This window comes from Leptodactylus fuscus, chromosome 1, assembly GCF_031893055.1.
Source record: "Leptodactylus fuscus isolate aLepFus1 chromosome 1, aLepFus1.hap2, whole genome shotgun sequence".
NCBI classification, from domain to species: Eukaryota; Metazoa; Chordata; class Amphibia; order Anura; family Leptodactylidae; genus Leptodactylus; species Leptodactylus fuscus.
The window spans coordinates 79,225,721-79,253,620 of record NC_134265.1 but is presented as its reverse complement, the minus strand read 5'-3'; the positions used below and the strand labels follow the sequence as shown (position 1 = coordinate 79,253,620).

General features: G+C 39.9%; 1 protein-coding gene across 3 annotated transcripts in view; it reads right to left on the bottom strand.

Annotated features, from left to right (window-relative positions):
* The window catches only part of PRR16 (proline rich 16), a 338,264-nt gene extending 311,274 nt beyond the window's left edge, over window positions 1-26,990 (bottom strand). For 2 of the 3 annotated variants that reach the window (XM_075272474.1, XM_075272490.1), the window contains exon 1: window positions 26,417-26,990. In XM_075272474.1, the coding sequence (XP_075128575.1) occupies window positions 26,417-26,560 (144 nt within the window). In that variant the 5' untranslated portion in view covers window positions 26,561-26,990. The remainder of the gene's footprint in view (window positions 1-26,416) is intronic. The other variant, XM_075272482.1, reaches the window with a different exon arrangement.
* Between the last annotated feature and the right edge of the window lie 910 nt (window positions 26,991-27,900).

Below are 27,900 nucleotides of genomic sequence, written 5' to 3'. Positions count from 1 at the left end.
ACCCGTTGCAAAGCTGAACTTTACTGACATACTGAATATGTATCACAGCCAGGGTAAAGATGAAGCATAAAACAACCAATTTTAATCCAGTCGTCTTTTTAAAAGGAACTCATTGTGAAATAAAAACAACATGAAACAAGTCAATATGGCAATGCTAAGGGGCATACAGTATGTATAGAGTAGTGCAAAAGAAAACTGGAACTGTGTTTATGGCAACTAATCTTTGTCCATATGCCTTAGGAAACTATAGGCTTAGTACGTTTCTGTTTTCCATTACAATAAATATATACAACATACCGTATATACATATAGTTATTTATTCATTTATATGACAGTAAGAAAAACACTGGTGATATCCTCAGTGGGCAAAGAAATCTGTCTTCATTATTGTCGTACAAATGAATGAATCATTTTTATTATACTTGTATTATGTTTCCACACAATAGGACACAAGTTTAATTTGGGGAATGCATCTTTCACCAAGCCTGCGACATATGAGTAATACAATGCCATCGCCTAATCCTACTTATGACTATAAAGTGCAAAAGACATTCAAAGAAAACACCACTGAAAAATGAAACATTCCCCACCGTAACCGGATAATCCTACTAAATCCAAATTGTTTATCTATGTAGAACTACATGGAGAGTCACTTACAGTATTAGCACTGCGGCCTTGCACCATGTGGGACCCCGGAGCCTAATGGTATTATGGCAATAGGTCCTCAAATTGTTATATGCCATTAAAACCCTCCATGTTGCAATTGGTAAATTGTACACATGGACTATTTTGTACACATTGGGCAGATAGGAATCGTCCATGTGAAGAGGCGAATGCCATTTGGTACTTCCATCTTTTTCAACTGCTAGATGATATAAGGGGCAATGTGTATGAAAATACATTTTGCATAAGTTGTTATATTGTACACAGCTCAGACTTTTTGTATATATATATATATATATATATATATATATATATATATATATTTATTGCTTAATATTTTTGTATTTATGTAATTGTGGCTAATATTGATTCATTTTATTGTCTTATTTCCAAAATTAAAAACGATTAAATTATGGTGAAAATGAGTTTCCGCAATATATGATTGTAGGATAACTATTTCTAGGATATACAGGTTTGGAATATCGGTGGTATTTGACATCTGCATGGAGTTTGTATATTTCCTTTTTTTCTTTCATGATCCAAATATATTGCATATATGACTTCCTATGAAAGGGGTTACCAGGATTTTATTTTAGTTATGGCATATACTTAAATGATTGTTAACTTTTCAGACAACTTAGTCCCATTTAATAGAGCATGTGATTCTGGACCAAAATGGAACGCACTTTAAAAATATTGCTGTTTTCTGCCTGAGAAACTTCTCTAAAGTTCCTGCCACTAGGTGTCTCCCTTCTAGCTAATTTGCAGTTTCAGTGAGGTGAAGGAGGAGGGATATGTCTCTTCACAGTGACTAGAAAAAAGGAGAGGGTTTTTTTTTTTTCTCACAGCATGTCTGCAACCACACACCTACAATCCTTTAAAGGGGAATTATGCCTAGCATTCTAAATATACACAGATAATGCTAATATAAGGTGCCAGTCAGTGGCGTAACTAGGAATGGCGGGGCCCCGTGGCGAACTTTTGACATGGGGCCCCCCCCCCATCCCAACTGACGCCGAAGACCTCGACTGACCCCCTCCTCCGCACTCTATTATGTCCCTTACTTACTTGCCCCTGCACACAGTATTAACCCCAATAGTGTCCCCTGCACACACAGTATTAACCCCAATAGTGTCCCCTGCACACACAGTATTAACCCCAATAGTGTCCCCTGCACACACAGTGTTAACCCCAATAGTGTCCCCTGCACACACAGTGTTAACCCCAATAGTGTCCCCTGCACACACAGTGTTAACCCCTATAGTGTCCCCTGCACACACAGTGTTAACCCCTATAGTGTCCCCTGCACACACAGTGTTAACCCCTATAGTGTCCCCTGCACACACAGTGTTAACCCCTATAGTGTCCCCTGCACACACAGTGTTAACCCCTATAGTGTCCCCTGCACACACAGTGTTAACCCCTATAGTGTCCCCTGCACACACAGTGTTAACCCCTATAGTGTCCCCTGCACACACAGTGTTAACCCCTATAGTGTCCCATGCACACACAGTGTTAACCCCAATAGTGTCCCCTGCACACAGTGTTAACCCCAATAGTGTCCCTCTGTGGACACCCATAAACAATTATTATACTCTGGGGTCTTTTCAGACCCCAGAGTATAATAATCGGAGACTAAATCGGGAATAAAAACATTAAAAAAAAACCCCCACTGTTGCTTCTTACCTGTTCCCCGGCTCCTGTGCTGTACTGTCCTCCTCTCGCGTCCTTCGTTAATGACGTCGGACGTCACATGACCCGGGAAGCATGCCGGGTTCATGTGACGTCAGAGACGCCAGACAACGTCAGACAACAGTAGGACGGAGGCCTGGCAGGATCGCGGAGAGGTAAGTAACAGTTTTTTATGTTTATTACCTCTCCCGATCCGCCGGTCATTATACTCGGGGGTCTGCAAAGACCCCCGAGTATAATGATAGCCTCTGTGGGGCCCGCGGTGTCACTTGCCGATCCCGGCCCAGCCAGGATCGGCAAGTGAATAGGGCCCGTAACTGCCTATTGAAAAAAACCGCAGCGGTAGCGTCTGTCACCGGGCCCCCTAATGGCCCGGGCCCTGTGGCAGCTGCTACTGCTGCTACCACGGTAGTTACGCCCCTGGTGCCAGTGATGGTAACGTGAGGTTCGCAATGATGACTTACAGCTTATTAGTGACAACAATACTTTTAGGTCATGCTTCCCTACATATATATATATATATATATATATATATATATATATATATATATATATATATATATTCTGATAATGCCAGCACCCTATTTTCCCTCAACCAACATAGGATGTGGCTCCATCTTGACAATAATAAGTGAAAGTATTACATCAGTTATTATTTTGTTTTCACCAAAGAATTGATTATTTTTTCTATTTCTGACATAGACTTTTCAGTCCACAAGTCAGAAACGGTGTCACTAAATTTAGAAGCATTGGATGGACATGAGGATACAGAAGAAAATCATTGCTAATTTGTTGATTACTCTGCAGTCATTGTGAAGACAAGTAGTCAAGGTGATCCAATAAATTAAAAGTCAAGTGTACAAGAGTACATTGTACTCATGGGAAAAACTGGTCAAGTAAACAACTTGACAAACCGCCCAGCATACTGTATAGTCACAGACTGTAATTGGTCATAATAGGTAACAACAAGTGGTGATATTATCAGTGATATTAGTCAACACTCTAATCAATACTGATATATCTGTCTATCTGTGGATCGTAGGGCAGAACCTATATATTGGATTGACTTAGAGATAGTTGTTTCTTCTGCATTGCTGTTTTTAGTCAGGTTAGGTTCACACTTGCGCCTGGTTTCTGTTCAGGGATTCCATTACCCTTTGTGTTTGAAAAAGCCACATTTTTCGGACAGAAACCGCAATTAACCACTTTTTAAGCAGATTGGGTTTCCGTTTTTCAGTTCCCCAAGCAGACCCGAAGAACAGAAACCGGAACGCAGGTCTGAACCACCAATTGCTAAAACAAAAGGACAGAAGCAGAATTCTGGACCCCCATCAATCCAAATTTCTGCCAAGTCACTATGACATGTCAGAATCTTGGAAAAATTAAAACTACCCATTAATACTCCTAAATGAAGTATCCATATCCCCTCAATCAAATAAATGCTGAATGTTATAAAAACTTAACATGAAGATAGTGAATATACCACTCTAGAGGGATGGCATATACTCCCTTGGACCTTACCTACAAGAGTCTGAGAAAATCGGCTTAAAGAGGACCTTTCATCAGATTGGGCACATGCAGTTCTATATACTGCTGGAAAGCTGACAGTGCGCTGAATTCAGTGCACTATCGGCTTTCCCGATCTGTGCCCGTTGTAAAGCGCTATCGGTCCCGATACTGTAGCGCTTTACAGTCAGAAGGGCGTTTCTGACACTTACCCAGGGACGCCTTTCTGCCCAGCAGCGCCTATCACGCTGTACTGTGGAGCGGGGAGGAACTCCCCCCTCCTGCTCCTGATAACACTCGTCTATGGATGAGCTGTGTGAGCAGAGGGAGGGGGGAGTTCCTCCCCAGTCTTAGAGCACAGCGCGATAGGCACTGCTGGGCAGAAGGGCGTCCCTGGCTAACTGTCAGAAACTCCCTTCTGACACTAAAGCGCTACAGTCCCGGGACCGATAGCGCTTTACACCGAGCACAGATCGGGAAAGCCAATAGTATGCTGAATTCAGCGCACTGTCAGCTTTCCAGCAGTATATAGAACTGCATGTGCCCGATCTGATGAAGGTCCTCTTTAAGGCTGAGGCCCCACGTTGCGGAAACTCAGCTTCTTTTGTTGCAGATTTTGTTGTGGTTTCTTGAGCGAAAGCCAGGAGTGGATTGAGAAGAAGGGGGAAGTATAAGAACTTCCTATATATTTCCCATTCCCTCTGTAGTCATTCTTGGCTTTGGCTCCAAAAAACGCAGCAAAGTTTGCAACATAAGAAACTGCATTTCCGCAATGTAGGGTCTCAGCCGTACAATGAAAAGACAAACATGGAATATTATAATGGCTCGTACCCATATTGAGTACTTTTTGTTGCCTAGACCTAAAAAGCAGTAGGAGTGATTTTAGGGTACAGTAGATGTACACGTGAGTAAGGTCACCCTGTTGTGACAAAAAGACTTCCATAGCCTGATGAAAAATGTGAACTAATAACCATAAAAAGTATAGTAAGTAAATAGCAGTAAATTAAAACATTCCATGCTTGGCTGTATCATAGCACCAGCAGATTGTTGTCGTAACTGACAAGGTTAGTAGTGTTTGTAATGTTACGATAACCCTACCTGCAGGTATCAAACACATTAGATATACAGTATCATGGACATACTGTATACAGCAGGATATAACCACACTTTACTACTATAATTAGATATATCAAACATGAAGTGATTCATTATGCAATGTTTTCCCTCAACTTTGTGCTACAATCTGATCCTCATTTGGTTTTTGGTGTGTATAACTCTATTACTTCACCACACGGGAAATGAAGCATTACATAGTGCACAAATATCAGAGTTTGTGTAATGCAGGACAGGAGATTTTTATAGAGCAAGGGTAATTCTCCACGATGGCCAAGTATTGTGGATCCTAAATTAGAAGGGGGCCCTTTCTATTGCATACCTTCCAACCATCCTGGTTTCAGTGGGACAGAGCCAGATACTGAGTGCTGCCCTGGTCAATGGGAGGTACTTCCCTGCTTCAACTCGTCTGCATTTGGAGAGGACACAGAAGAGTTTAATACCAAGCCATGGCCATCAAACTCCTGCTTCATCATTTGGCACCTGTCTCTGCTCCTGGAGCAGTAGATGCGATGTAGTGATGCCACTTACATCATGCCCGCAAACCGTCCAGGACCAGAGACAAAAGAGGAGAACAGCAGGGGAATGGGGAGAAGTATTAGTTTTTTTTATGTTTTATACTGTGGAGGGCAACTGTCAGGGCAGCTGGAAAACACTTTAAACTTGCAGGCAGAAAGAGGGGAACTTTATACTGTGGTGGGAGCTGGAAGTGGAAATTTAACTGTGGAGGCAGCTGGAGAAGGACTTTATACTATAGGGCAGCTAGAGAAGGACTTTATACTATGGGGAAGCTGGAGAAGGACTTTACACTATGGGGTAGCTGGAGAAGGACTTTATACTATGGGGCAGCTGGAGAAGAACTTTATACTATGGGGAAGCTGGAGAAGGACTTTATACTATGGGGAAGCTGGAGAAGGACTTTATACTATGGGGAAGCTGGAGAAGGACTTTATGCTATGGGGAAGCTGGAGAAAGACTTTATACTATAGGGCAGCTGGAGAAGAACTTTATACTATGGGGAAGCTGGAGAAGGACTTTATACTATGGGGAAGCTGGAGAAGGACTTTATACTATAGGGTAGCTGGAGAAGGACTTTATACTATGGGGAAGCTGGAGAAGGACTTTATACTATGGGGAAGCTGGAGAAGGACTTTATACTATGGGGAAGCTGGAGAAGGACTTTATACTATGGGGAAGCTGGAGAAGGACTTTATACTATGGGGAAGCTGGAGAAGGACTTTATGCTATGGGGAAGCTGGAGAAAGACTTTATACTATAGGGCAGCTGGAGAAGGACCTATACTATGGAGAAGCTGGAGAAGGACTTTATACTATAGGGTAGCTGGAGAAGGACTTTATACTATGGGGAAGCTGGAGAAGGACTTTATACTATGGGGAAGCTGGAGAAGGACTTTATGCTATGGGGAAGCTGGAGAAAGACTTTATACTATAGGGCAGCTGCAGAAGGACCTATACTATGGAGAAGCTGGAGAAGGACTTTATACTATAGGGTAGCTGGATGTGGGACATTGTACTGTGGGGGGCAGCTGGAGGGCGACATTATGTTGTGAGAGCAACTGGAGGGGGACCTTATAAAGTGATGGCAACTAGAGATGGACATTATAATGTGAGGGCAACTGGAGGGAGACATTATAATGTGGGGCAAAAAAGTCAAGTTGTCTTTAATGGTGTTATATTGTGTGGGGGCTCAACGTAGGAGTGGGTGAGGCTAATACTGCAGTGTCGCACATAGCTCGTCACACATTCAGTTCCTCTTTCAGCTCTTTGACATTTGGGAGGTATGCTAATGCAGTACACTTATTTGACTTTTAAAATTGCCTTCATTGTTTTTTATTTGTGATTAGACATTACATATCACCAGCAAGTTATCAACAGATCAAAGTTTGCTACGTCCATATATGAAAATAGTTTTGCTAAACTACAGTAGGCACCCTCTTATAGTAGAATAAAAAGCACATTGAGGCTGAGGCCACACGTTGCAGAAGTGCAGTGTTTTTGGCTGTTGTAGAAACACAGCGGAAAACAAGCATAGTATTTTATAATCTCAGCAAAGCTTTTCATACACTGCGTTTCCACTATCTTTTACCATGTGTAGCCCTATCCTGAAGAAGATGTACTAATGAGGGAAAATTTTTGCACCCGTGCTTCAATGTGAACAGTGCCTCAGCTGAAATGATTTGATAAGATGGCATTCCTTGCAAGTGCAGTATGTACTGTAACATTGGCTCAATTTTTCAGGGGCAGATAAATTAAGACTGAGATGTGGTATTCTTTTTCTATACAGGTATTTTGACCTCTGCAGTTGTGTCTTTTATTTCCACTTCTTTCCTGTAAACAGCAAGATAAATGCTTTTATTGTAAGGATATGCACCAAGTAGGATAACCAGGCTGTATGTCCTGTTTTATCAGTTAATGGCAGGTGATAGTTGGAGTGAAATGACATGTCACATTCTGAGAGCGGCGAAGTGGCTTCCTTTGTTTACTTCTAAATATAGTAGCAGAGGTTTGAAGGAAGACGTAATGAGCAGGTAGATGATTTAAGCATGCCAATTTTCTTAAGAAATGATGTGTACGGAAATTGTGACACTATACCAATTCATATTTTTTTTTTTCACAAAAGATCCCTGTGCACTCATTACATTCACACAAAACAAGGCACAAGTCAAATATTTCTTCTTGGATGGAATAGAATGGAGCTTTTATGAAGCCACCTTACAAAATTAAGACTCATACATTTTAATTTTCAATCATTTTTGGACGGTGTCTGGGATTTTCAGAATGATTGATGCTCTTCTCATAGTTAAATACAATTATGTGACTTATTGTCAAAGAATAATAGGAAAACCCAAGCCTTGTGTTTAGCTAGAGGCTGTCTATGATATTTCATTCCCAAGTATTTAACTACTCTATATCCTTTTAAGTTTCTAAATTTATTTCTGGAAAACTACCAGACTGACCTAAATCTTTCACATGATTTGGGATTACTTGGCAGCTTTGTTGATACTGTATCTTTTTAAGGCATTTAGTATGATCTCTGCAGATTAATTTATAGAATGAATGAATTGTTTTAGCTTGAAGATATAGGAATTGATGCTACAGTCCCGACTGTTGGGTGCAAAGTGAGGATAAATGTCACTGAGAGTGTAAAAGCTAAATGTCCTCCTCTCAATACAACAGCATGGCAATACCTAATTATCATAAGAATATGCACAGATTACTAATAAATATGTACAGTTCAATGGGCCTATATATATATGTGTGTACGAGAATTGCTGTGTTCTCTTAAGAAAATGCTCTACTTGTTCCCTTAAAGGGGTATTCCCACGTCGCATACTCACCAGTCTTCGTTGCTGTAAATTCTTCTTTCTTCCGACTTTGTTGCATCATGGGCGGGGTTACATATGCAAAGCCAGCGGCGAGATGCCGCTGGCCCTTTGTGCACACTCATAGATAGTGAGACCAGTCTAGCCTTCACAATGCAAATACAGACCCGGCATCCACTGTAATAGAGGGGCAGATGCCGGGGAGTGTAGACGCCGGCACAGATGCCTGCAACATCGCTATACTCCTGCCCTACATGAAGCCAGCAGCGGCAGGAGCTCCTGTTATTCCGCTCATCCGCCCCCCCCTCCCCTCTGGAATAGCAGCATCATTCCTGCCACTGCTGGCTTCATGCAGGGCAGGAGCATAGCGATGTTGCAGGCATCTGTGCCGGCGTCTACACTCCCCGGCATCCGCTGTAATAGAGAGGCGGATGTCGGAGAGTGTAGACGCTTGCACAGTCTGTATTGGCGGTCCCTTCCCCCCAAAGGGTAAACTACCCCCCCCTCCAGGCTCGCTTCCATGTACTTAGCCCCTCCTCCCTCCCCCCTCAGAGCAGCAGATACATCACTTGACTTATGACCAGATAAGTCAAGGGATGTGTCAAAAAAAAAATGAATAAAGTAATATAGTGGACAAACAAAGCAGTTTGCTTACATTCACATTAACAAGCAGTATAGATAGGATCCTTGTGATGGGACAACCCCTTTAAGCGAAGTGTTATATGTTCCTTTAAAGAGGACCTTTCATGTCATGCACATGTGGTTTTATATACCGCTAGAAAGCCGACAGTACGTTTTCCCATTATCTGCCCCAGGGGAAGAGCTATTGGTGCATTTACTGATAGTGCTTTACTGTCAGAAGGGTTTTCCTGACAATCTAACTGGGAACGCCCTCCTGACAGTAGTGTTCGTAGCACTATACTGTCAGAGGGGCGTTCCTTACTGCCCAGCCATGATGTTGAGTTGTGAGGATCTCCTCCAAGTACTAGTACAGTCAGGAAGGGGAAGGGGGGCGTTCTTCACTGCTCAGTGTCATGGCTGGGAAGTAAGGAATGCCCCCTCACAGTACATCACTGCGGACAGACTGTCAGCAAGGCGTTCTCAGCTAGACTGTCAGGAACACCCTTCTGACAGTAAAGAGCTATCAGTAAATGCACCAATATCTCTTCCCCTGGGGCACATAATGGGAAAGCTGACAGTGCGCTACATCCAAGGCACTGTCGGCTTTCTAGCAGTATACAAAACCGCATGTGCCCGAGGACATGAAAGGTCCACTTTAAGCAAGTGCATCTGACTCTGCTTGTCACACACACGAGTGATCCTTATAAACTACATGTCCGAAACATTTAGCAAAATGCTTTTCTGTACCATTTTTATAGACTTGTTTTAGATAGCTCAAACGAATGTGCCTTGAAACGCTGAAAGCAGCTAGAACATACAGTAAATATTGGCATACTGTCTTAAGAACAGAATACAGTATGTGCAGTGCTTGAAGAGTTGTCTTGGCTTTATTTTAAGATCTATAGACCTGGCAAAGAAAAAAGTCAGGACAAGAATTGCAAACACAAAGAACACACAGGTCATATAACTGACAGCTTTGTAATTCTTGAGACACAACAGAAAGAAGAACAAGGAGCAAAAGAAGAGGAGCCAGTAAAGTCCATTTAGATTTAAGCTTCAAAGTTTTAAAAGTTTGAAGCATCCAAAAATTGCTAAACTGCTGCAAAAGTTTGGAAACTGTTTCAATCAGTAGGACCTTTAGTGTGTTATTTTTAGTGGGATCTGGTCTATTGTGACATTCTCTCAGAGCCCTAAACTCAGTGTGTAAGTAGGTTACAAAAAACACATAACATAGGACAGTGATGGCTAACCTTTTGCTCTGTGTGTCAAAATTCATCAGAAAACAACAAAAACAAAAAAACAACCAATCTAGCTTAATTTGGGTACCGTTTCACATCTAGAAATATACATAATTTTGTGATATTTGTAGCTCTAGAAAAAAAAAGTAATATTTTTAATATCTGTATTTTTATTATGTGTATTTCTGGCCCATCACACAATACAGGAACTCCTTTTTATTAACCCCCCACTTATATGACCCACTTTTTTGTCCCCCACAGTATATGACCCTGCTTTTCATGTCCTCCACACAGTTTATGACCCCTTACTTATGTCACCCCCACAATATATGGCCATTTTTATAGCTCTCGCACAGTATCTGACCCCTATTTATGACCCCCACACAACCTGTGGAAAGGATCTAACTTAATGGAAAAAGGAAAACTCACTCTAGCGCCACCCTTTAGAAGGTAGCCCCCTATAGACCAATGCCTGCTTTTCTATGAAACCTCGAATAATGGGAAAACAGAATATCTCTTCCAAAAGGAAGAGAAATACATCCAAAGACATCTGCTACAGGGTTACTGCCCCTCAGCAGTGTCTAACGCTTTTAAAATGCATACATCCTTCTTTACAGAATTTCCTACAGATAAGTATTCAAGAGGTTAATTCAGAAAGCGTTTTCTTTCTGCATCCTCTATATGTAAGGACAGAATATAAATTTTATACGTAGTATATAAAAATGCCCATTACATATAAAATGTATGGTTTAAGCTAAAGGCCAAACTCGAACACTTTGGAATTGACACCATTACTTATTACAGTGAGTGCGGCATAAGAAACATTTCGCGGCTTAGATACTGATGCTTGCAAATCCTGTTAAATGTTATTACTAAGCACTACAGTTGAAGGCTAGTCCTATTTCATCTTCCTTCAGAGTGCCCTTAATAATTACAAACAGAAGAACACAAAGGGTTAGTCTAGATAAAAGCCTTCGAAGATACTTTACACTACCCCTGAGTGAGGGATTGTAGGTTGGTGTAAAAAAAAAAAGTAAAAATATAGAGAAAGAACAATAAATAACATATGAGCTACAGGCTACAGTAAAGGTTTGTATTGGTCTGTATTATTCACTTTAGTATTATGCCTTCCATATTCACGTGCTAAAATTCATCATAAAACATAAATATGAAATGATTTTTGCTAGTATAAAGAGATTATGTTACTAGATACAATAACATATCTCAGTGGACTACTGGATTCTAATAGATACTACTAATATAAATGTGAAAGTTTGTGTGTCTGGATGTTTGTGTGTTTGTTATTCTTTCATGCAAAATGGCTGAACGAGGAAGCCTACTTTCGTAGGTGAAACGCGTAGAGGGAGTCCGCTGTGTGTCCTATGTGTGGTGCTTGACCAGAGGTATCATCATGGCTACAGGTATTATAGGCATTTAATTCTATGAGTGGTTATTTTGTTCAGGTGCCATACTCCTTATTGGAGGTCCTGTATATTGTGTTTGTATTTCCCCTGCTGGATTTGGGTTGTGTTTATACTGCTTGATGACATGTTGTGGTGTATTTTACACATATATTTTCACCTGTCAGCCTGCAGTATTTATATTATGTGACATTGTATTCATTATCCTATAGTGTCTGCCCTATTTTGAGGCATTCATCATCTCTTTATTATAGTCCCTTTTTCCAGCATTTGGGTTTGAATATATTATAATACAGGTATCTGCACATTCCACCTTGAGATTCAGTATTTATACACTGTGCCTACCTGGTTTAGCATTCACACTAGGGTTGTCCTAGTATTGTGTTTAGTACCATCCAATTCTGCTGCTATTTATTCATTATTTTATGATATGTTGTAATAAAGATTTTTCAGTATTTTATTATATTTATTTTGTGATTATTTATGCTTTCTGGGTGGCTCAGTTTTTGTGTGATCTCTCTGTGTAAACACACAGGTAACCCTCAGTGGATTGTGTACAAGCATTTGCATATTATCTGATCTGGTCCAGGCAGTGCTGACATAGTGGATGGGAAAACACCTTCAATCCAAATTGGCAGTTTGCCAATTTTAAACATGCCTGGAAAAAGAAAATCTAATTTGTCACTAACAACGAGAGTTATGAAGGTAGCCAGAAGTCAACAGAGTTCTCCTCAAGCGGAGCTGAGGGGGATCATCAACGCCAACAACACACTCATTGTATGATGTCCCAGCGAGCTGCTGAGATGCCAGAACAATTACAGGCACGGTGTGAGGAAAAACTTCAGTGCCAGGCCAGCTTGAGAGCTGCCAAAATGCCAAAGCATGCATATCATCGACACCAACAACACGCTCATTATATGGCTTCCCAGTGAGCTGCTGAGATGCCGGAACAATCACAGGCACGGTGTGAGGAACAAGTTCAGCAGCAGGACAGTTTGAGAGCTGCTGAAATGCCGGAGCAGGCCAACCATCGACTGCTGCAATTTGCTGAATATCGGCGGATCATCGACGCCAACATCACGCAGACGAAATCACGGGCAAAGGCTAGTATGATATAAGAGAGGCATTTAACAACTAACAGATGTGTCCTTCCTTACCTTTCTTCGTGGCACCACAAATTCCCAGATGAGTGATGCAAGATGACCAAGATGACAAAAGACATCAGACAGAGCAGTGCAGAAAGCTGGTCATTCCATGGCACTCAACTGGGCAAGCCAAGAGGAAAGGTAAGGCTATGTTAGATAATACTTTATTTTAAGTACAGGTAAGTTCAAGACAGTTAATAGGACTAGGTACAAAAATGTTATCAGGAATCTGCAGATACAGTTAATAGGCACAGTGTCAGTTTAGGTACATACTGTACAAAAAGCGCTAATGGACAAGAGGCAAAATAGGCCCACATACTCATACTAGTATATAGTGCCCACATAATATGCAGTATTTAACAGTATTACTCCTGACATATTTCTGCCACATAGTACTGAAGTTCAGGTCTCAAATAATACCATCAAACACTGCTAAATAATATTGGAAAGTATAAGTTTTCTCCTAGAGTTTCCATGGTCCTTGTCCAGTATATACACAAGTTACAGCCAGTATTATAGAAAATGGGAAAGCTATAGATCGCTCCATTGGTTGCGGTTCTTATACAGACATTAGATATTTCTGACATTTCTTAAACATTTCATAAATTCAGGCCATATAATACTAAGGAAGGAGCAAGAAAAATACAGCTAAGGCCTGGTTCACATCTGCGTTCGGTATTCCGTTTGGGGAGTCCACTAGGGGAAATCTATATGCATTAAAAACCGGTTAGCTAAGAAACCACACGGACCCCATAGACTATAATGAGATCCGTGTGGTTTCCGCTCACTTTCCGCACAAAACATGCAGAGAGAAAAGAGCTGCTTGCAGTACTTTTCGCTCTGCATGATTCATGTGCAAACCACATGGACCCCATTATAGTCTATGGGGTCCATGTGGGTTCTTAGCTAACTGCGTTTTAATGCATATAGGGAGTCCCCAAGTGGACTCCCTGAACGGAATACTGAATGCAGGGGCCAAACATGCCCTTCCTCCTAACAATAAAATGGGACTTCCTGGGCAATTGTCCAGTTTGGCGTGTGCTAGAGTACTCTGTTCAACACAAAGCTCTGAAGGTCGCAAAGTTAGAATAACAGGGCTTGCCACATTCCAACAACAGCAAGGACAGATAACAATATCTACTTCGAGTTTATTCTTCTAAAACCTTTACAGAAAAATATTTAGTTTTTTGTTTTTTTTTAATGCTTGCTATAGACTCCAGTGTCCTGTCCAGTGTCCTGTCCCACGACTTTGCATGCTTATACAGGCTTTGGTTCCCAAATCAAGAAAAGAGGATGCTGTCTTTTTAAAAGAAGAACCTAAGAAACACACAACACAAATGTCCATGAATTCAGAAGGTTCCTATTTTATTTCCTGTGCACATATCTCATTTGTTTCCGTTCCAAACAAATGCATCCTCTTATGCAGCAACATGTGGAAAAAATAATATAAGAGGGAACGATGCATAAGCAATAAATATTACCAAGTGGCTTAATGCTGAATGTGAGATATAGAAGTGGTCACAATATGTTATCTCATAGACTTTTGTGAACTAATCTCTAAAATCTCTGATACAGTAACAGGATTAGAAACAGCGACAGTCCCATAGTTATGGCCATTTGAGGAACCCTATATTATGAGAGCACTTTGCATTTTGTGAATTCATTATGTAAATTATCTGAAGAACACAACACTTTCTCCACTGAGCGATCATGATTAAAAAGGAAATTAAATCAATGAGCTTCACAAAGGCTGAAAAGCCATAGTATTACTGTACAACCACATGAAGGTTAGTGTATTATACTTGAAAGGTACCACAAGTAGACCATTGTTTATAAAACTACTGTGCCAGTACAGAAACCAAAATATGTTGGGGAAACATGGTGGCTCGGTGGTTAGCACTGCAGCCTTGCAGTGCTGGAGTCCTGGGTTCAAATCCTGCCAGGAACAACATCAGCAAGCTTGTATGTTCTCCCTGTGTTTGCGTGGATTTTGTCCCATTCTACAAAGACCTACCTATAGGAAAAAAATGTACACTGTGATCCCTATATGGGGCTCACAATCTAAATAAAAAAAATATGTCCATCACCACACTGTGGAGTAGTTATGTGTGATAAAAATCGCCAGGTGAAAATGTCCTGCACGTCTGACTTTTTCAGTTTAAAAGAATGGACACCCAATGGATCCCATTATAGTTAATGGGATCCTTCAGGTTCTGTAGTGACTGCTGTTGTAGTGGTTTGGTCAATGCTAATGTGAACCTAGCGTTACATGGGCCTGTCTGCATCCTGCACAGAACCATGGTTTCATCTGGAATCGGGTAAGGTCTGGTTCACATCTGCGTTTGGTATTCCTTTCAGGGAGCCCGCTTGGGGACCACCCGAACGGACTACTGAACGCATTTACAAGTGGTGAGCAATGAAAGCACACGGACCCCATAGACTATAATGGTGTGTGTGTGTTTTCCGCACAGTGTCTGCACAAGTCATGCAGAGGTGAAAGCAGTTCATGAAGTACTTTTCTCTCTGCGTGTTCTGTGCGGACACTGCACGGAAAACACACGGACCCCATTATAGTCTATGGGGTCTGTGCGCTTTCATTGCTCACCACTTATAAATGCGTTCGGTTTTCCTTTTGGGGGGTCCCCATTTGGACTCCCTGAATGGAATACAGAACGCAGATATGAACCAGGCCTTAATGTGGCCTTTTTTTTTGTGATATGTTTTCATATGATTTCTTTTATATACGCTTTACATAAAAATAGGGCTGAATAACAGAGGTCCATTTATAAATGGTAGAATCACCTCTACAGGGCAAAAGGATTAGGTTTATAACCAATTTACTGCTTACAAACTCCTTATAACTTTTATGGGCACAGGTCTTTTTCAATTTTAGGAGTAATTTTTCGATTTTTTTTTTATTGTGTAGATAAAGCTACATCAAGCAGGTAAGATGTGGTTTCAACTTTTTCTTAGAAAAACTAAACCAAAAATCACTTAGTAAAATTTGCAATGAGACTGGTTTGGCAATGGTATTTGACTGCACATGTCAATGTACTCTGATACTAATACCTCAAGTCAATAATCAGACCCCTGTGCACTACCCTGATAAAATCATTCATTTCTACACACTAAAGACAACATATTCATGGCAGCCTGACTCTTGTTTCCATGCTACACTGACTATCTGCTCTGCCAAAAGGAAGATATGATGTGTTATTTATGTACCACATGAATATATAATGAAGAAGATGAATGACTGACAATTAAAAAAATGACTTGCCTAAGAGGAGGCGTAAATATGCAGATATTGCCAGCTTATAGAGATGTAGCAACAGGAGAGCTATCTTACAGCTCTTTCCTGGTCATCTACAATATGTGTAAAATCCATCAATTCTTGATGTATACACTTACTTTTCTTAAAATGTTTTGCCAATATGGCTTTTTTGGCTCCCTGTCAGATGAAGTGTCAGTGTTGAGCTGAGAGAACCAGATCTGTGTTCTTTCATTGACAACAAGACTTCTAAGGACATCTTGGCTCAGATCCTTTAAAGCTTTGAAAGAATGATAGTAGCAAAGCTCTTTAAGATTTTCAGCTTATAATTTATACAATACAACTGACATTATGGAGAAAATAAAATGCAACATGATTTCTCTGACAGATGATTGTATTCTTATTCCACTCCCGGGACCCCTAACCATATTGTGGTTTCATTTGTCAGTGAAATATAATAAATTATCACATTTTCAGCATCTGGAATGTCATACATATTTATTTAGTTGACATAGTATGTGTGTTCTGTTTCATACACAATATTCTGATTTTACTTTAAGAAAGCTATACATTCTCTTCTCTTAAAAGCAGATATATCAGGTCTTCTATATTATGTTACCCTATATAGGGGCAGTGTAGGATTAAGCCAATACACAGTTGGTTTTTATTCAGTATTTTCATGCAATAAAAAATTATCAGGACTCAGAGACAGTTTGTGAGTCCTGTGACTGGGTTTCTAGATGAGTTCTGGCAACATTGTAAAAGTTAACATTAGAATACTTACAAAAGTGACACATCTAATAGTAGAGTATAAAAGGCCTGACAGGTCCACTGTAAATGTCCTTTCCTTCTATCCACAAAAACTAACTTTTCAGTATCTCTCATGAACCACAAATGAGTATAATAAAACGTAGCTTTTAATAGCAAAAGTTAAAAATGGCATGGTGTAGAAAAGGAAGCCTACGTGTTTTGGGAGCGAGCTCCCTTACTCATGGCATTCCTTCTACTCCAAACCTATACTGATGGGCAATTTAGATTGTGAGCCCCACTTGGTGAGTGATGACTGTCTGTAAAAGGCTGTGAAATGCGTTAGCCCTGTATAAGTAATCAAATTAAAGAAATTAACATAGCAGATTTCTTCCCAGGTAACAATACAAGTTCATTGAAGCATGCTAGATGGTCACTAACTTTTCAGCAGTATAGTACACCTTAGGTTTAAAAAGTTGATGTTTACTGCCTAAAAGACCCCTCTAAAGTTCCTGCCACTAGCTGTCTCCGTTCTTGTTAAATTTACTGTTCACTCCCCGTTCATAGGGAAATTCAGTTTTTAGAAACCAACAGGCTTAGGAAGGAATACCATGAGTGCTCAGATTTCAGGGATATTTTCAAGACTGATACTAATACTCTCCCCAATGTATGAACGCTTAGACAGTGAAGAACAGGCTGCCCAGGAAGACCCAGCAGATATTTTACTTTTTGATGAATACGTAGAAAGCCTTTTACAGTGCCTTTCACACAACCCAATGCAAACTGTATGGAGATGAACTATCATTATTACAATCTCTTGGTCCCCATAAAGTGTGTTTGCACTGAGAAGAATGTTGCTGACAATGATGATTTCTCAGTCCATATAAAAGATGTGATGTGTATTTGCTAGGTTGGGTGGAAGGTATGGGTGGGAATCCCAATCCTGCATACCCCAGAATGGGTGTACTGGGGGTATGAAGGAAGATCTGTTTTTCCTAGCTCTTTTCTATAGTATACACTGTGTACACCTTTGCCTATTTACTATTTAAGGTGCCTTTTTCCAAAGAATATGCCCTAAAGAGCTTTGAATACTGCCTTTTATACAAGACAAATCAGATGTCCAGTGTCTTCAGCAAAAAAAAAAAAAAAAAAAAAAAAAAAAACATTTCATTCATGGTGCACCATCATTCTTGCTAAATATATGGTGGATTTCACACTTTTGAAGCAAAAGAACACACATTTCCTTTTCTCACATATATGTTTTGGTACACAGCCTTTTCCTATGGACTATTCTTACAAAATAGTGTACATTATATGTCTAGCACTAGTATATTAAAGTGACAAAGATGGATGGCAGATTATTGCTGGAAGTAAGTAGCAGAGGAAAAGTAGGTCTCAGTCTCTGTATCTTCTTGTCCATTATAACCTACGGTAATTAGATTCCCTAAGTAGGCCTCCTGTCAGACAGGCTAAATGTCTTAAACTGCAATTCTTTGGGGGCTCCTAATTCATGTGTCATAATGCTTAAAGAGAAGACAAGCAAGTGAATTACCTGGTTTATATAAAGCTTATATATACCAGCGTACATTTTCAAAAGAAAAAGTTGTTTTTGCATACATTACATTGCTTATATTGTTCTGATCCTGAATTGTGGCCTGCATAAGAGTCCAGACTTCAACCCCAAGGGATCCAAATCTGATATGTAATCCTATTAATATTATAAATGTGAAAGTTTGTGAGTTTGGATGTTTGTGGGTTTGTGTGTTTGGATGTTTGGATGTTTGGATGTTTGTTCCTCAATCACGCAAAACCCGCTCCACCGATTTGGCTGAAATTTTCCACAAACATAGCTACTACACCCGATTGCGCAATAGGCTACTTTTCGTCACAATAGCGCACATACGTTTGTGCCAGGACTCCCACAAAACCCAAACTCACACCACCATCTCTGCAATCTCACACACTTTGGACCATAGCAAGCCACAAAATTCATATTGCCCTTTACAGCCTCGCCCCTAACCCCACACAATCACATATACATATACTTTACCACTTTGCCCCTCACCTTAACGATACTCCAGGAGGCTCTCTTTAATGCTCCGGAGCAGCCATGTTTGCCAACCCCCACCGCTCTGACAATCCGCGATACCGCCCACCCATGTCAATACCCCTAGGGGGTCTAATAAATGCAAAAAAAAAACATTTAAAAGAAGTAAAAAAATTTAAAAAATAAAATAAAAAGGATTAAAAATTCAAATCACCCCCCTTTCCCTAGAACACATATAAAAGTAGTTAAGAACTGTGAAACACATACATGTTAGGTATCCCCACGTCCGAAATCACCCGCTCTACAAAGCTAGACAAATATTTTTCCTGTTCGGTAAACGCCGTAGCTGGAAAAATGGTCAAAATTGCCAAACCGCCATTTTTTCACTGTTTTGATTCTGATAAAAATTTTAATAAAAACTGATCAAAGCAATAAAATTTCCCAAAAACAGTAGAACTACAAAGTACACCTGGTCCTGCAGCAAAAGATGCCCTATACATCCCCGTACACGCACGTATAAGAAAGTTACGGCTGTCAGAATATGGCGACTTTTCAAAAAATAATTTTTTAACACAGTTTTGGAGTTTTTTTAAGGGGTCAAAATGTAAATAAAACCATATAAATTTGGTATCCCTGGAACCGTACCGAAACACAGAATACAGGGGACATGTCATTTTGGCTGCACAGTGAACGCCGTAAAACCAAAGCCCGTAAGAATGTCGCAGAAATGCATTTTTTTCTTCAAATCCACCCCATTCTGAATTTTTTCCCTGCTTCCCAGTACATTATATAGAATAAATCATGGCGGCATCATGAAGAAAAAATTGTCCCGCAAAAATTAAGACCTCATATGGCTCTGGGAGCGGAGAAAGAAAAAAGTTATGGGGTTTAGAAGGAGGGGAGTCAAAAACGAAAATCAAAAAATGCCATCGGCGGGAAGGGGTTAACTTCAAATCCTTCTGTCCCAAAGTCACTATATAAAGTTTCTCATAACACCGTATATATAGCAGCTCAAATACAAAGTAACTTCAACACAAAAGTCTCACGTATTCTCTGAATTACAGCAAAAACAAGATACAAACTTACATTTCATATCCCATACCTTATAGACAGTACGAAAACCTTACCCGCGCCTGTATATACCCACTTCTACAATCACTGCAGACGAAGTCGCGGGTACCAGCTAGTTTAACATATTGAACACTTCCAAAAGAAGCAATACCAGCCTATTTTTGTATCTGAGTTGTCCATAGTGATTTGAAGCAAATGCAATACAATTCCTTTAATCCGGCATTAACGAGACTGGATAGGTAATAAATTATCAAGTATTGAACATTCAGAGTACGGTAATATATAAACTTTAAGAAGGAAGACCAGGAGCCCAAGATAAAATATTAACACCAAGTCTGCTACTGCTTAATAACATGGGACTTTTTGATCAGAGATTTTTCTAATTGGAAGTCTCTATTCACTGCCTGGGATTGTGAAATTCCACAGTATGTTGTAGTCACAGTACAATAGGTGATACAAAGGGTTGGATTATCAGATTTCCTGGATTATCAGATTGAAGATATATTGCCTTATAATGTTGCCTTAGTTTCCGTAGATGAATAAACTTTCAGTTATCTTAAAATATCACAAGTATTTCTGCATATTTTAAGTAGTCTTTGACTATTCCGCCTTAATCAGGGGATAATAACTCCTTATGGAGTGTGCACCTTTATAGGTGTATGAAGAGCTGTAAAACTGCACACTCTCCCTAAGGAGTGTTATTATCCCTTGATCCTGGTCTATAGTCTCTCACTCTGCCAAACTAGCGTCCCTACACTGTGCTGATGAATTCCAACAGATCAAAACAGCGCTGTCCACAGCTGGGAATCTGTTCCTTTTGGAATAGAAATACAGTACTAGTTTAGCTAAATGTGACATCATAGCATTAAGGCTTATTGAAAAAGTCATGCATGATGTTTAAGGGGGCTGCCCATAGAAGGCAGCAAGCAGAGGCACTGTTTTCCTTTTTGCATCTTGGAAACCAGATTTGCATATTTTTCCCATATTCTGTCTTACTAATAACAGTGGGAATTCATGAACATGGCAGATTAAATCAATCTCATGGTAGTAACGCTCATTATTGAAGTTGGTGAAGAACCTTTTACTTATTGCAAAGGGCCTACCTCCTCCCGGTGTAGAAATGCTGTGAAAATGACTAGATACTCGATATTAACTAAATCTTTGTTTCATATCTTCCTTTGCTTTCATAGTCTGGCTTTGTACTGCTTCCATCTGTACATTCAATATTTCATCTTTATGATTCACCTTCCATAATGATCTTTCCATCAGATACTCCTAAAATTGGTTTTGCATGTGATACATCACAGATTATATTTTCAGCAGTAAAATCCATTCATTATATTCTTGGAAAATTACCAAAATCACACAGCTGTTTTAATGACCTCTACGTTGGGTGGCAAACAAGATGACCTTATCTAACTGCAGCCACTTTCCTGATCTACTAATTTCTATCAAAATGACAATTATCTAAAGTTTATAAGTTTATGCTTTCACAGAAAAACTATTTTAAATGCATTACATTTGTACAGTATATACTATCTTAGATAACTATATAAGACAGAGCTAAAAATACTATCAGAAAAATGGGGGTTATTACTTAAAGTGAACTTGTCATGTGGTTACCTCAGCGTAAAATATTACAGAGGAAGAGAAGCTAAGCTCTGTGATATAAGATATATATATATATATATATATATATATATATATATATATATATATATATATATATATATATATATTCTGACTTGACTCCTAGGAGAGACAGTAAAAGTCCTACTTGCCCTGTAGCTTTTCAGTATCATATAAACCTATACATGTACAAACGTGCACAAAATTGTCGGTACCCCTCGTTTAATGAAAGAAAAACCCAAAATGGCCACAGAAATAACTTGAATCTGACAAACTGGAATTTGCTAAACTACATGTTGTCAAGCCACAAAGCTTCTGGGAGAATGTCCTATGGACAGATGAGACAAAAATCGAACTTTTTGGCAAGGCATATCAGCTCTTTGTTCTCAGAGAGAAAAATGAAGTATATCTTGAAAAGAACACTGTCTCTACTGTGAAACATGGAGGAGGCTCTGTTATGTTCTGGGGCTGCTTTGTTGCATCTGGCACAGGGTGTCTTGAATCTGAGCAGGGTACAATGAAATCTCAAGACTATCAAGGGATTCTAGAGAGAAATGTGCTGCCCAGTGTCAGAAAGCTTGGTCTCAGTTGCAGGTCATGGGTCTTGCAACAGGATAATGACCCAAAACACACAGCTAAAAACACCCAAGAATGGCTAAGAGGAAAACATTGGACTATTCTGAAGTGACCTTCTATGAGCCCTGATCTAAATCCTACTGAGCATCTTCAAACCCGAGATAACTGGAGCAGTTTGCTCATGAGGAGTGGGCCAAATACCTGCTGAGAGCCGCAGAAGTCTCATTGACATTTACTGGAATCGGGTGATTGCAATGATTGCCTCAAAAGGTTGTGCAACAAAATATTAAGTTACGGGAACCATCATATCTGTCCAGGCCTTTTTCATGAGTTTTATTTTTACAGAAATTCTGTTGAAGCGAAAAGCAATGTCTGACTTTCATTTTTTCATTTTCATAGAATTTTTATTTATTATTACTTTTGTCAAATTCAAGTTATTTCTGTGATCATTGTGGGGTTTTCTTTCATTAAATGAGGGGTACCAACAATTTTGTCCACGTGTGTAAGGGAATTGCAATGGGAGCAATTCCCCAGTAGCTTTTGGTGAACCCTAGGGGGAGAGCACAATAGACAGTGAGCCCTAAGCTGAAATCCCCCAACTGTCCCTTCCTGCTTGACAGTCCTATCCTAAGCAATAGGCGTCAACTGTTATATGGGCCCTACCTATATAAGTGACAACACAGAATGAAGACAAGTCAAGCAACAACAAAGGGAGGTCAGATAGCCAAGGGTCTAGTAACAGTCGAGCAATGCAGTACAGAATCAAAATCCAAGAAAGTAGTCATATTGTAAGCCAGAGGTCAGTAATACAATAGTAGCAAACAGAGGAGCTTAGCAGGGACAAAGTCTAAGGACAGAGTCTCAATAGCCAGCCAGTCAGTGAGGGCCGACCTCCTGTATATAGAAGACCCAAGACCTGCCCTAGACTTGATTAGAAGACAGGCTGTCAGGCACACAGGCAAGGCCAGAATTAACCATTTTATGATCAGAGAGAAACAAGGTGCAGGAGACGGGTGTGGTGGAAATTCAATTACAGAAGAGAAGTAATAGAGCAGTATTCACACAGTGCAATGAAAAATTCTAAGCAAAGAATCAAAATGAGCCTGCCTCCTGCGCCGCAGTGTACGGAGGGTGGTGCAGAGACCCGAGTAGGCAGAGACTTTACAACATGTGTATATCACAGAGCTTCTTTTCCCTCTATCATTGCTCTTTGCACATCTCAGATATGGAATTAGAAAGCTGGCAGGTTCACTTCAATGTTGGTATATTCTTAAACTTATACAGAACCATACAGATGCACTGTTGCAAATGGTGCACCATAAATTAAATAATATGTGTGCAACTTTGTATATGTCACCTCTACTGGTATAAGATATACTTGCCATAGTGTGATTTGTGAGCTGAGAGATAAAAGCACAACGTTAGCATGCAGATATCTCCTACAGGCATTCTCAAACTGTCAGCCTCTTATATTTAACTAGATGTGCAGTTCTTTATACGCAGAGCTAAGAAAATGAAGGAAAGATTAGTGATTTCAATCTTCATCCCAGTTAAAGTCATCCTTGACTTCTAATCTGCTTTGAAAGTGATGCACCAATCGCCAGCAAAAAAAGACTTTACTGGAATATATCTATGGGATCTCTGTAACACAAGAATCTCTATAGGAGGAAAAAATAGAAAAGAAAATCCATTGTAATTGAATTATTTGCCACTGGCATTTGAACATGGGACAAAAATCTTAATCAGCGATTGCTTTCAGCCTGATTACACCGTGAATCACCCAAACTAACGGGGCTTCATTCTGTTCATTCCAAATACATGTGTCTGATTCATAGCCTTACATGCCCAAGCCATCAGTGTTACATAGATTGACCATCAAGTGTCAGCTTTCACATCTGTCATGGCTTTGTATTACAATGAACGTGGTCAATGTCCAAGGTTAACAACTTCTGTCCGAAAAAAAAACCAAATACAGAACGGATATACAAAATCTTAATATAGTCCGGGATAGATAGATGGATGGATAGATAGATAGATAGATAGATAGATAGATAGATAGATAGATAGATAGATAGATAGATAGATAGATAGATAGAGTTATTCATGCCTTGGCAACCCCTTTTCATATTGTAGGATCTCCCAGAGATCATAGAAGTAACATTGTTAAAGAGAACCTGATGTGTCTGTTATAGTAAATAAGTATTTCCATATAACTATGCAGTCTGGTATTCCTCTGTTATTCCTCCTGTAAATGTATGAATAAATTGACTACAGGTTGTCAACATTCCTTTTTATTAAAGGGGTGTGCCACTACATAGCCTGACACTGTAAGCAATGATTGGACAGTGTGACTGTGCAGTGACTCCCCCAACTAGTAACACCCACCTGTCAATTCATTCATATAGTTTTAGGAGTAATAACAGAGGAATGACATAATGCAGATCTGTTACTTCTTGAAGAATGTAAGTCTTACCTACAATAGACATGTCAGGAGAGCTGACAGGACCTCTTTAAGAACCTCTAAAATAGTTTATTATTTGGGAAGAAGTTGCTTATTTTCTCTGCAGCACCAGAGAGTTAAGATACAGGGGTGGTCCTTTACAGATGCACAGCTAACAGAAGAAACCTGAACCGAGGACCCCCTTCCCCCATGACCCTATCATGATCATAAACAATATATAGGCTATCGTACTATCCTACACAGACAAGCCTTTATTACTGATGCCACCCTGCTCCTCTTCTCATTCAGTGCAACTATTATTATCACAATTTCTAGACCTGTTGCAGTCAATTCAGATTGGGAAGTACGCACTAAAAGAAATGAAAGCCTGCCTTATATAAATGGCATACAAAGGATTATCAAAGTACATAGTCTTACGACTAGAATGTCAATGCATAATCCAACCATCTGTCGACCAGTTGTGTTGCAAAAATATAATTTAGAGAATTGCTTTGAAAAAAAACCCTTAGCTGTATTGTAGCTACATTTATCTGCTGCTGACATCCTCCGACTTACATTATGTCTCCTTTTAAACCTCAAGGAATGTGACACTTGCCACTGGCAAAGCAAACATGCTTTCCCTGAATGTACGCAAGAAAGACTATTTCCATTTATTCATTCTAATCATTCCGTGCTAATATTACAGGGAAATCTATTATTTATTTTAGCACTTACATAATTACTTTTCCAAACCACTGGCGTTAAATCCACAAATATAACAGGCTCTTGCTTCATATTATCATACATTATTCCAGGAGCTGACTCATTCTCCAGAAGAAGAAAAAAATGTCTCTGGAAAATGCTCTAGTGATTTGTTTTCAGCATCAGAATCATTAATTTCATCCCATGTTTGCAAGCTTATCATCACACATATTTATATTCCGGCACAATAACCCGTAACAAGGCAGGCATTATATGTCATTACACCTAAAAGCAAATATTCAGCAACTTATGTGTTAAGATGATCTGGCTACATACCATTAAAGAGATATTGCATGCAGAGAAACTGAAGATATATATATCCTATTGTATCTATGTCATCGTGTAAAAGTTTCCCAGAAATGTATAGTGTAGATTCCTTATGGGGAAGAAGGTGCTTTAGCCTTGCAGCATCTACACTAGCTGGGTACATCTGGGATGGCTGAATGGATCTTGAAATTCATTAATAAAAAGTCTTAAAGGCACTTGGGAATTTGTGTGTTTACTATGTATCAAATCTATCTATCTATCTATCTATCTATCTATCTATCTATCTATCTATCTATCTACATACATACACTGCCCGCTTTTAATTATTCACATTCTGCATATAAGACAAGCTTAACTTCTGGATAACAGAACTTGGTCTTTAGCCTGAAGATATCTCCTGTAAATCTTGCGCATATCCGCCTCTGAAACCTACAGCCATTAATAGTGCTTAAAATCACAGATAGACCGAAATCAGATGTGTAACTAAAACATCTGCATGCCCTCTATATCCATCTCATACTGATACAAGTACTGTCTATATGGGAATCTCTTCAGCAGCTCGGTTTCCTATGTGCATAATGCTGTAGTTTTCTTGTGTCTATACATTGTATAAGATACAGCAAAGTATATTACCATCAGGGATATGCTGGCTTACTATGTAGACACTATTCGGATATACTCTCCCATTCATAAAGCAAACAGTGTGATACCCAGCACACACCTTCCCACTGCTCTGCTGGACACTTATATACTGCCTATGTTTCATGGATAAGTTAGAGTTTGTGTTGTCTTTGCACAACATTTGTCCTGCTTGGTGTCTGGACAGCCCCTTGCGTTCACCCTCCTTGTCTTTGGAGACCTTACCTCTTTAAGTTCCTTTGCTACATCCTTCAAGTCTCCCAGGACTAATTCCAAATCATCCACAATAATCTTGATCTGTTCTTTCACCTTGGCTTTGGAGGCTTGCCCCTCTGTCGGTGAGGATGTCCCCTTAGACTTTGCTGACATGCTGCAGTCCAGCTCAAGGGAGCTTCAGAAGAGGGTGACTGGCTCCAGCCCTCTCTGAGTAGCTGTTCCCCCGCATTTTCTTGCTCAGATCTCCCTCATTCTCCTCTTTTTCCTCTCCCTGTATACACGCTGCCATGAACTCCACAGAACTGCTCGGGGAATGGGCTGCAGACTAGTGGCGATTGTCGAGCAGTGCCTGCGTCACAGTGCTTTGCTAAATCAAGGGAGAAAAAAGTGTGAGATCCCAAAGTTCACGTATGACATAAGACTCCTTTACTTCAAAGCCACCTAAATATCCGTTTACTTTTAATTGGTGACAGTCACATTCTCCTCTTGTGTTCTGCGCTCCTCTATACACAGCACGCCTACTGCCTGCTACTTGCTGCTTGCTACACACAGTCTATCTCTTCTACTCTCCTGCATTACCGTATTCCTCCATGTAATGCAGCACAGACATTGCTATGCATTACCAAAGGGACCGGTGATAACAGGCATATTTTACTCTGTCACACACATAAAGCACGGATTATAATTTACATGCAGTGCACTAAAACAATGCAGAAAAAAAGTTGAATATTGACGTGCTTTACGCCATATCAATAAAGCCCATACATCATGTGTCGTTCTACAAATTGTCGTCTCCAGTCCAGTCTTGCAATAACTGATGCTTTGTGGTCATTCATTAGCTAAGGTAGGGGAATCCAGTATGCCTTTATCCTGTAAGAAAAGAAGAAGAGGGAGGTGAAGATGTCAGTTACTGGGGTCTCCTGGGAAGATGGAGAGCGAAGGGTCAGAAAAATAGGAACAATTCTCGGCTTTGATTCCTCAGAAAACAGGATGGATGAATAAATGAAATTGAAGAGTGGCTATGTCTTGCTTCTGCCGTCTTATTTTATAACCATTGCTCAAGGGCTTTCTAAATTTATGACTCCTCATTTATCAGGTTCAAATTAAATCAATACTGAAACATGGCAACAGTCTCGCTTTATAGTCAAAGAGGTGAAAAACTCCTAGGTGTAAGGAATGGATACAGAAGGTCTTAAGGAAGCAACAATGAGGATCTGCTGTCGAAATGGGGTTTATTATTCTTCTGTGACATCTCAGCCTTTGACTCATATGGCTTCCTCTTTTTTTCCACATGAACAGGTCCATAAAGACACTGACAACTGCGGTAATCCGTAAGCCACTATACACATGAGATATAATAGCTGTTGGCTAAAGTCTCTTCCAATTTACAGCTTTGTCGTACACCTCCATATAACTCAGCCTTTACCTCATATGGGTTCTTCTCTTTATCTGGATGAACAGGTACATAAAGATACAGTACTGACAATTGTGGT